General features: G+C 36.1%; 1 protein-coding gene across 1 annotated transcript in view; it reads left to right on the forward strand.

The window, feature by feature from the left end:
* Positions 1 to 9,023: 9,023 nt before the first annotated feature.
* The window catches only part of LOC130236743 (leucine-rich repeat transmembrane neuronal protein 4), a 183,005-nt gene continuing 179,938 nt past the window's right edge, over positions 9,024 to 12,090 (forward strand). Inside the window, exon 1 of the mRNA XM_056467500.1 lies at positions 9,024 to 9,027. Within this exon, the coding sequence (XP_056323475.1) occupies positions 9,024 to 9,027 (4 nt within the window). The remainder of the gene's footprint in view (positions 9,028 to 12,090) is intronic.

The raw sequence follows: 12,090 nt of genomic DNA on the forward strand, positions 1-12,090 counted from the left end.
CGGCCCATCAGCCAAATTGGAGTCCAGTGGATATGTAAGTAAGAGTTCCAGGGAATGATGTTTTCGCATTACAGACTGAAGTGTGTCAAACTCAATTTCGTAGGGTAAAAAAGCTGAGGCCAGGTAGAACTCTGAGCCACTGTAATATTCACAGCGGAGACTCGAAATGCACAACAAACAATTACACATTTATACATGCTTACAGAATGACAGCTAGCTTAACAACTGATCAGAGTAGGGTTTTTAGTGTCCATAAAAGTGTATACAAATTATAAAATTTTTGCTTGCTAGGTAGAAAAGAACTGGCAAAACTCCCATAGATGGTGTTTGAACTCTTTCTCTCTTCCCCTAAATCATTTGCCCAAGGTTTTCTTTTTTTCTTCTGTCTGATGGAGATTCCTGCTGTTGTTGCCTTTGTCTTATTTTGTTGAAGTAGCCTACACTTTCTGTCCAGTAAAATTATTTCAGTTTGAATATAGGCCCAGGCCCAGATTAAGAACCCAGGGGCCCCTGGACACATTGTCTTGTAAGACCCCCTACCCGGCCGCACCCCTATAGTTGAATTTCAAGAGTTCACACTTAGCTGATAATCAATAAAGCGTATTTGGCATGCTGTCCCGGGAGAGAGCCCTGAGCTCGTAATATCCTCGAGCCCGGGGCTCCCTCCCATTAGAAGGGCGAGAGGGGAGTTCGAGCTCAGGTAGGTCTCGAGAACTCCCCTGCTTGTCGCCGCGTGAGAAGTGTAAACTAGGGTTGTTTTCGGTGATAATTTGGTTTAATCTATTGCTATGGTATATGTTTTTGGACGGTGGGAGGAAACCGGGGGACCCGGAGGAAACCCACGCGAACACGGCGAGAACATGTAAACTCTGCACAAAAACACCAACCAGCCCGATAGAAGGTTGGACCAGCGGCGTTCTTGCTGTGAGGCAACAGTGCTAGCCACTGGGCCACCGTGTCGCCCTATCGGAAAAAAGGGGGAGGAAGTAGAGGTGGAAGGAGGGGGAAGCTTCAAGACGAAGATAACTGGAGTGAAAAACTCTGGTTATTTATAATGCTTCCGTAATCATCTAATGGGTCACATTACGGAGCTAATGAGGAGCCAGCCGTGTTGATCATAAGCGCGTGATCCTCTCAAAATTAGTTTATAAATAAACCACACTTAAAAATAAGAATAATATAATAATTTTTAAATAAAATAAATGTATAATTTGTTGCCCACATATTTAAATAAATGATATATAGTACATATTTATAGTCTATAATAAAACTAGTGAAAATGTATGTTTTTTAGTATACTTGTTCAAGTTCACTGAAACAATACTATATATAATAACATGCCTTAATAAAGATGCCTCCTCTCCTCTTTCTCTCGCGTTTCTCTCCACTTGTCCACTCATTTTTGATGTACGACAACTACTACACTACAGTCAGTTAAGCTCAGTTAAGTGCGGGGTATTTCAAAACTGACGTTTCTGTGCTTGACCAATTACAGCATTCTGTTTAGTTACAAAAAGAAAGAAAGAAAAAAAGAAAGACAATTTAAATATAATGATCCTAATAATTATATGTGATAGCGTTTTTTTTTTGTTTTTTTTTTTGCTAAGAGGAATTATAGTTTTCTGAGCAATATAGTTTTTACAGAGGGGGAAGCACCTATGTTAAGACGTGCCATCTATGAAATGTTCTTCACACAGAGCCATGGAGACGGAAAATACGGGTGAAGTAGGGCTAGTTGCGGCAAATTATGATGATGAACAGAGTTCGGAAGAATGTAGATAACATTGTGGATACAAATCAATTCTATTAAGATGTTGCTAACATTTAACACCAGGTGTAAAATAACTGTTTATAGAATATAAGCACTATTTAGATGCTGTTAAACATATGAAATAGGCTAAACATTATTAATTACCACTTGTGATTTTATACAACATTTGCATTATTTAAAAAAAAAAATTCCTTCCTATTAAAAATAAATATATTTCCAATCTGATATGTAATGGGGAGAGAAAAAGTAGCACGAGTTCAGCAGATGGTGGATTCGAACCGGGTTGATGATCAGTCGCGTCAAAAGATGTAACTGTGCGCTTTACGAGGTATGCCACTCTATTTCGCTCTTTACTCATGTTGTCTCTGTCAGTCAGTCGGTGATTGGTGTAAACCGTGAATATAGTTTATTCTAACTAGGTGTGTTATTTGCACTTAGCCGTAAAAGACACTCCGAAATTGGCTTTTTTTCCCCACCCTGGTGTGCACGGGCCCCTGGGCCTGTGCCCATAAGGCCCATTGGTTAATCCGGCCCTAAATAGGCCTGTTATGATAAATAATTTATTTGTGCAATATATTGTCATTTTATGCCACTGTTTACGTAATGATTAAACAATGGATGCAAAAAGGACAGCGAAAAATTAAGGTTATTTCACGAGTTCATATATATCTACTGAATAGAAAATGCACATTTGGCGTGCTGTCCAGGGAGACGGCTCTAAGCTCAGAAAAACTCCCTAGATCGAGTTATTCACCTTAACAGGATAGAGAGAGTTAGGGTCCAAGCGCAGTGTGTAACCCGGCTCCAGAACGCACCCTCTTCAGATTTAAGTAGGTATCGGGTTTAAGAGTGTGGAGTTGGGGTGGTGGAGGGAAGTCAAGCGAAAACGGAGGTATGACGTGTTTGACTATTTATAGGAGTTTAGACTTGAGCTGATTGGAATGATTGTCAATAATGAATTAGCCTTATCAAAAACTGCCCATGCTTCTTCCGAAATATGTTTAAAAAGAATTATGTAACTTGATGTTAAAGTAAATGTCCTATTATAACCTTTGACACTGGTGATGTACATATAGACTTCTGTGTTGAGTGCACACAGATGGTCCGGTGCAGCCTCAGCACAGTCACAGATCGTTCACCAACTTGACACCAACCTTGATGTGCACCTCTCAAATAATCTACTACACATTGTGACAACGAATAGCGCATGCTCTGTGTTTGGTTGGCTTAGTAGCGTTGATGAGTGTGGGCAGTACTGAGAGCCGCTGGAAAGTAGCGAACTCATTGGAGCAAGTGTTTAACAAGTTCCGAGTCCCGTGGTGGAGCTCCATATGGTCTGCTTTTATTTTGTGTTTACTTTATGATTAAAGTTGTTGTATGTCCACCGGTTGCCACCTCTAAATGAGCACGTTTTAGGTAATTTTACATTAAGGTAGCATTACATGTATTTCCTATGTAAACAAAACACCTGTAAAAACCTCAACACAGAGGAACACAGAAACCCCACTGCCAGCTAGTGTTTCGGAGGTGCTATTGCAGAGCAACACAAACACAACGCAGAAGTACAAATGTAGACTATGTACAAGGTATGCAAGGTACGTGAGCTAACAAAATCATATGGTTAGGTTTTATTTCATGGGGACTTTAAGTTGAATCCACACTGAATAGATTCGAAATAAAGAGCAACATCGTAGATGTACTAATAGCTAAACTAAACTTGTTCCATTATTAGAGAAATATTATACAGCTACTGATCTGACACTATAATGAACTTTGAGATGAGAACAAAGCTAAAACGAGTTGAATGGTGATGCTATTGTGTTCTTTAAAGCTTATAATAGTTGTATTTAAAGGGTATGATCACCCAGAAATGAGAATTTTGTTAGTAATCACTCACCCTTATGTTATTCCAATCCCCTGAGACTTTCTTCATCTTTGGAACTCAAATTAAGATATTTTAGATGAAATCCGAGAGCTTTCTCATTTTTCATAGACAAAAATTCAGTCGTGATGTGTTTAAAGTTCAGGAAAGGAACCAAAAACATTGTCAAAGCATTCCATCTGACTTCAGTGGTTCAGCTGTAATCAAACAAAGCTAGAATGACACCTTTGTGCACAAAAAAAAAAAAAAAACTTTCTTTGTAAGTGTCTTTATATCAGATCACGGTGTGCTTGGATTTCATCCAAAATATCTTAATTTGTGTTCTGAAGATAAACGAAGGTCTCAGGGGATTGGAACAACCTGATAATATTTAATATTTAAAATTTAATAACAGAGTTTTCATTGTTGGATGAACTAACCCTTCAATAATTGACTATTTTTTTAACTTTATTAAATCACCATTGAACTACTGTATATTATATTATTTGCATATTTCAATATGTTTGCCACATTTATTGTAACTGAATTGATCAGAATTATTCGTGACACCCATCATTTTTGGAGATGGTTACAAACATACAAATGTTGCACGCAACGGCTCACACACACACACACACCAATAGGCCTATGCAAACATGACCATATTGACAACACAAAAGTTCATTTATTGATTTGCTTAATTTAAAATTATCCTCACCTAATGAAACTGGTGGATAAAATGTTTTCAGCATGAGTATTTTCTTGGAATATTTGTGGAGACCACCACTTGGAGATCATTGTCATGGCCTGTATTTATTGTTAATGTAATGTATAGTGCCGTAAAGGTTTTAGAAAGAGTAGGCTGGTGACTAAAGTAAACATCCCAGTGGTCACAATCCAATGGAAAAAAACATATTAATTATTAGGCTGAAAGCTTTTTTTATTTGCATGTAGTATTTTTAATGTAACCTTTTGTATCTTGTGTAGCTTTTGTTAAAAAACATGGTAATTTTAATACCTTATTAAAATTTATTCGATTTTTGGAACTACTGACCCTCACTTTGGGAACCACTGGTCTAGAACTTGTAAAACAGTAGATGAATTGAACTCATTTCATAGTTCAATAATGAAATCAATTTATTTTTAGATTACATAATAATCTCTCCTCTTGGTCCTTTTAGGAAAATTTATTCTGTGATTTTATTTTTATTTTTTTTATCACTGTGAAGCTCTGAAGAAACAGTCTGTATTATATAAAGTATATTTAAATAAAAGTGGCATGACTGGCGAGCAGGTGGGCTCTTTTGACTTGGGCCTGTAAGCACAATCAGACAGCCGTAGTAAACACATAATCTGCTTAAACCACTTTGAATAATAAAGCAACACAGAAACCAACAAAAACATGATAACACATATGGAAAGCCACAAAAAAAGTTTGTGACAACACAAAAGTTCATTTATTGATTTGTTTAATTCAATATTATCCTCACCTAATGAGACTGGTGGACACAATGTTTTCAGCATAAGTATTGTCTTGGATTATTTTTGGAGACCACCACTTGGAGATCATCGCCATGGCCCGTATTTATTTTTAATGTAATGTATAGTGCCGTAAAGGTTTTAGAAAATTTAGGCTGGTGACTAATGTAAACACCACAGGGGTCGCAATCCAATGGAAAAAAATAGTGATCAAAAGGCTGATGGCTTTTTATTTGCATGTTGTATTTTTTATGTAAATATTTGTATCTTCTGTAGGTTATAGAAAAAAATAGTAATTTTAAAAGCTTATTAAAGTTTATTAGATTTTTGGAACTCACAATGTGAGATTGTCACATTGTCCCACGACCCCCACTTTGGGAACCACTGGTCTAGAACTTGTAAAAGAGTAGATGGATTGAACTAGTTTCATAATTCAATAATGAAATCAATGTATTTTTAGATTACATAATAATCTCTCCTCTTGATGCATTTGGGAAAATGTATTATGTGATTTTTTTTTTTCTTTTATTAATCACTGTGAAGCTCTGTAGAAACAGTCTGTATTATATAAAGCACCATTTAAATAAAAGTGGTATGACTTGGCTAGCAGGTGGGCTCTTTTGACTTGGGCCTCTAAGCAAACACATCCAGACAGCCTGTAAACACATAAAAATCTGCTAAAACCACTTTGAATACTAAAGCAACAACACAGAAACCACCAACAACATGATAACACCTTCGGAAAGCCACAAAAAATGTTTGTGGCCCTGAGGTGGATAAACCAACGCAGTCAGGAACACACACTTTCTTTTGCCATGACCTCCTTCTGAACTGTTGTTAAAGACTGCAGCTGTCTGGCCTCGATTTCCAGGCAATTGTACAATTGCTGAGACTCGGTGCACAGGGATAAGCTGTTCTCTTTAAAGACAGGGAGGAAATGTCGGAAACACAAGCCTCTTTCATTCTTGGCAACTACATTTCTCTCAATCAGGCATTTTCATATTATATAATATTAAATATATATAAGATGGTCAACATAATTGGTTTCACTCAATCAATTCACTTAGCCTGGAGAGGTTAAATGCTTTTGTTAACTGGCTTGTTAGTTTGAAGGGGACACTTGATGGACAGAAATTGCAGGGTTGCTCTAATGATGAAGCAGGAAATAGCAGTGCCACTCAAATGTTTCCTTCGCAGCGAGAACAGCCACAGCCAATCAGATTCAAGTTCACGTGAGAGACCATAATAATTGGCTGTCACTGGAATTCATCACAGCAGTGTCAATCAACTCCAGGGCCTTTGGGTCAATCTGTTTGAAACTGAAAATAAGTATTGACATGTTTAATTAATTACATAGATAGACTGATAAGCAGGACAACATGCTTGTGTTTGGAGTCTCTTTATGGGGACATACTATTTTAATCACAAAACAGAAGTTGTGATGTGAAGTATTTTCTGAAAGTCTGGTTGTGGAAGTAAAAATTATTTAGTTCCAAGGAAATGTATTATTTATTTGTTTTAACCAATGACTAATCAATCTTTATGGACAGACCTTCTGTGAGCTCAGGGCTTGTAAATTGATAATGCGTATTTTGAACCCATTGGTTTACATTAGTTCGAAATTCATCATACAGAAAAACTATATTACATCACAAATAGCAGAGAGCAATACAAACAAGAAAGAAAAAATAGAGTGGATGAATGAATTAATGTTTTATGTAGACATTGTAAATGAGATATATCATCTCAAAACACATGAATATTTCTACATACTGTTTATACATATCACATTAAACTTTAAGTACATAACCAAGTACAGTACATAACCAATTTAAGTATATAAATGAATGAGTTTTGTATTTATGTCATTCTGTTTTTTTTTAAATTGATTGTCATTTGCAATGCTTCATGGGATTGCATTTCTTTCATCATTGAAGTTGTTTAGTATGTGTTTTTTTTTTCTTTCTTATTTTTATAAACTTATTTTGACTTCAAACCAAAGTTTACAGTGATTATCCTCACCGCTGTTGGTTTGGTTCATGACTTACAGTAGAATGCTTTAGTGAGGGCATTTTTAAAATTAATGTTGGAAAGAAATTCCAGATAAAACACTTCTGAATCCATTGCTACTAAACTGAATATTGGGCATTAGTAGGATAATAGAGAAGAGAATGGCACATCAACAATACCTAACCTTAATGACCTTTAAATAATAATAATACTAATAATACTAATACTACTACTACTAATAATAATAATTAAAATTATTATTATTATTATTATTATTATTATCATTCATTCATATTTTTTGCAGCTTAATCACTTTATTAATCCAGGGTCGCCACAGCGGATTGAACCGCCAACTTATCCAGCACATGTTTTTACGCAGCGGATGCCCTTCCAGCCCCAACCCGTCACTGGGAAAATTATTATTATTATATTTTAATTCAATTTAGATTTCTGGGATCGATATTCTTGATCATACAGTTTAGATCAATTGTCTCAAACTCAATTCCTGCAAGGACGCAGCTCTGCATAGTTTTGCTCTAACCACCTCCAACTCACACCTGCCTAATAGTCTTGAACACCTTGATTAGTTGGATCGGCTGTGTTTGATTAGGGTTTGAGCAAAACTGTGCAGAGCTGCGGCCCTCCAGGAATCGAGTTTGAGACCTATGGTTTAGATTCACTGTGATCAAATTACATTTCCCACTATACTCCCATGGCAGCATGGTATCTGAGTTATAACATGCCCAGACCAATAATGAAAACAACCCTAATTTGAATAATTTGCTGTTGATTAATTTTGCAGTTGAAGAAGAAGAAAAAGAAGAAGACAGATAAGAAAATATAGCCTGTAGTAGATGTTTATTTGTTTATTAAATATTATTTTAAATAATTAGATGGACAAAATGCAGATTGATATTTATCTCCAAGCGCACATATTGGCCTCTCCATCCAAATACGGAAAAGATAGTTTAATTTATCTTTCGAATAAAACATCAAAAATTACAGAAGCAAGCAGTAGGGGAGGCTAAAAGATTTGGAGATTTGTGATGATTTGTTGTTGGGCCACGAAACAAACATCTCTCCTCAGACGGATCGTTTGTTTGCTCTTCTTTTATGTTAGTCGATCTAATAGACTTGTTGTCACCCACTCGTTTTCCTCTGGAAATATCGAGTGAGAGTGAAATGAGAGGAGGAGGGATTGCTGCTGGAGATGTCAGTTCGCCAGAAGAGGGCATTCGGATTCTGTCTGACAAAGTTATGGTGCGACAGGCGGTTGTGGTTTAACCACTCACAATCCTGCTGCATCTCTGTACTGTCGGGAACTGTACAGGAGAGGAGAAACATTCCCGAATGGAGTGGAGTACACTTCCTAACAGAATCCAACGAGTGCTGTAATTCTGGAATGGACTGAAATCTTCTAAACATCACAGCACCTGTTTATATTAAAACAAATCGTCCACGGATTAATCTACGGCTAGCATCATCCTTTCGGAAAGACAGTATTTGCGCATTATGCTGCGATGGAATATATTGAGGCGGATGGGGATTGCTGGGATTTCCATAAGTTTGACGTGTGATAGATAACTTGGATTTTGGAATCGTGCGTCTTCAGGTCTCTTGTGACTTAAGGTGTAATTTTAGGATTTCAAATGGATTCTTTCCGTTCGAGTGGATGGTTATTGTGAACATTTTGTTTGGAGGGGAATTGAAAGATATGGTCAGTGGTCAGTCAGGAGAGACTGAAGAATTCCCGCGCCTGCTCTGCGGTGGAGGAACACAGGCGGGAACGAGCGCTTGTGGAAGAACCGAAACATCTGAAGAGAGCGCGTGCCATGCCGTTTCGGGTCTCGAGCGGTAGAAAGCTTTAAAAACCTGTGGCCAGGAGTTGACTGAGACGCGGTGATGGGTAAGTTTGTCTATTATTATTATTACTCGGACTTGAGTGAACACCACGGTGGATGCTTCATGGGTTGGGAAATTTTGGAGATATTTCCCTTCAGTTTTATTCTTTTTGCAGTACAATGCGAATTATGTTCAAACGGCGTCTATGCAATAGAACCGAACGATTGCATATGCCTTTCTGATAAGCATCATATACGTATGACGTTCTCTTTAAGATAATTTGCATAAATTGATTCATTTTGCATTTGACAACCATAGTACGCATTTCTTCCTCAAATCTGACCCTGCTTTCACTTCAGTTCACAGCGGTATAATGGTTCTGGTGAGGTACAGTCAAGTATCCGTCCATTCCTTATTCGATGCTTTTATGGTCGATGCTAATTATTTTCGTGTAAATCATGACACTAATGAAACTTGACTTGTTGTCACGATTATGAAAATAAATATAAATATAAATAAATAAATAAATATAAAAAGGGAAAAATCCTACTATTAATGTACCATAATATAATAACTTAATTAGAAGTTGATTAAATGTATCTTAAACAAATTATATAAAACATAGCTGCTGTTATTTATGACAGTCTATTTACCCTTTGCCCATTTTTTTTATCTAGATATAAATAACAAGTACATTTTAACATAGATAATAGTTAAGTTAAACTTAAACTGTTTGGTTGCATGTTTCTAACGTCAGAATGAATAGTTTTAAACAGTGTTCAAACAATTTCTAAATATTTCACCTGCAAATGATGTTAGGTGTTTTTCAGTTGTGATCCACCAAATGGTGCCATTCATCCACAGACCACACAATCAATTAAGTTGGGCAGTGGGTCAATATATCTGTTAAAATATTGGTTAGACTTATTATTAGACCGTCTCTGTTCTCCATATCTTACAAATTTAAAGAGCAGACTGATGTCTACTCATTGAATATCACTGGAATACTAATTTACTATTTTTTTGGCAGTTTGCTGGTACACATTAGCGTAGGATATTGTACAGTAATTGATCATTTTTTTTATTTTAATTTCAAACTTGGATGTGATAAAAAGGCCACATTATGTGCATGTAAATTTTTGTAGGTTTAATTTATATATCTAATCAAATTTGAAATTTGTAAGACCAAAGATTTTGGAGTTTTTAATAATAAATGTGTACCAGAACATGTATGAATGAGTTATCATGCTTAAATGTTTCTTATAATTTCAATGCTGAATATTTAACTAAGCACTGTGATTAACTGTAAGCCACAGACCTTCTCATGGCCACATTAGAGTACTTGATTATAAATGTGCTTTCAATCATTTTACAGGACCTATTTGACAGATATGTGACCTGCTCTGATTGTTATTCGTTAGCGCCGTGCAGCGAGATGGCCTTCCACAGCTCGTAAAATGATGAGCTATGCTTGCTGCTTTGCGGCACTGTAGTGGGAGATCTTGACAGCAAACATAAAGTAACCAACCTGGCAAAATTTTGGAGCATCACTGTGAAGGGTATATAGGCCTATACAGAGGCAATATCAGTTTTTCCAAGAGAGCGAGAGAAAAAAAGCAGTGCTAAAATAAGAACAGTGGCAGTGCGAGTTTGTTACAAATTAATTTTCATTAGACCTCACTTGGATCATTAACTTTATCAGCATCATTTCATTAGCAAATGTCATTAAGCTGATACAGTCGGATTTTCTGGTTAGTATGAATGAAAGCCAGTGACGTAATTACTTTATAGTGCTGCAGCCTGATAGTGCATCAGTTGTTGGCAAGTGCATGTTAGTGGACATCAGCAGCTCTGGCTTTGTTTTTTGTGATTGTTGTGAATTGGTGGCATCCATAAATAGGTTGGACACTGAGGCCACATTTAGAAATGTATCAGTGTCCTTGCATTAAATTAGAACATATCAAGCCATGTGCCATTTGTTATGGGAATATAACACAACATTTTTAGTCAAAATGAATTTAATTTCACAAGAAGTTTGTTAAAAGTGATATTCAAGATTTAAACAATAGATATGCTTTTCAAAATTATTCTGACATTTATTTTTGGTCAACGTCTTGGAACTGACTTTACAAGGCCACTAACAATCACTAATGATAATAATTAAATCATTGTAGAAGCAGCTAAAATTGTGTGATTAAATCTGAGATCTTGATAATTAAAAAAAAAAGATTGCTGAAAGTTTTGTTGTCTCATACATTGATTACATACATTTGTAGGTAAAACTTTAAGGCCATGGTATACTAATGGGAACTAACATTTTAAATTGATCATTCAAATGTCCTGATAAGGTTGTTATAAACCACCTCGTGGATATTTATCTAGTTCAACATCAGAGAACATCTGGCATTATTACTTCTAGATTTGGCTAAACTATTCAGTTCCCATTCTTTTTAATGTTGTTTGGATGAGTTTTAAGTAATTTAGTCTTCAAGCAAAATGTTTTGATATTTCATAACATTTAGAAATATATGTTATGTCCACATTATTCATCTCATTAAGAGATAATGCCTTAGGAAGTACATCTTTTTAGCTCTGCAGCCATCAGGATTGGAATTTAAATGGTTTTACAGCAACAAAAATGTGGATTTGAAGGCCAGAAAGACAGCACAATTAAAAAATCCCATTACAGGAAAAGGTCCAGGCTTTGGCCAAGACCTTTACACAAATAACATTTATGTAATAACATTAACAATGTTTATTAGTGAGCTTACTGTGGAAATAATGAAATAATAATGAAATATACCCTTTTCCACTCCCCCCCCCCCCTGTTTATTTTGACCTGAAAAACACCTAGGCTTTTCTTTTGTGCATAAAAGAAAGATTTACAAAGTGAAGTCACTGAAGAGCCAGGCAAATATAACTGATTTGGTTGACTGACAATCATTTAGATTGTAATTATGGACTAATAGGATGACCGAGGCATATCTCTCAAGACATTTCCTTTCATACTGTAGTGGGCTCATGTCCAAGCTTATTGGAGGACTGGCTTGCTCTGATAGCATGTTTTCCACTGCCAGAGAGAAGAATTAAACAACATGGCATGACTGGATTGATTTGCACAATCACC

Source organism: Danio aesculapii, chromosome 10 (genome assembly GCF_903798145.1).
Source record: "Danio aesculapii chromosome 10, fDanAes4.1, whole genome shotgun sequence".
Taxonomy (NCBI): Eukaryota; Metazoa; Chordata; class Actinopteri; order Cypriniformes; family Danionidae; genus Danio; species Danio aesculapii.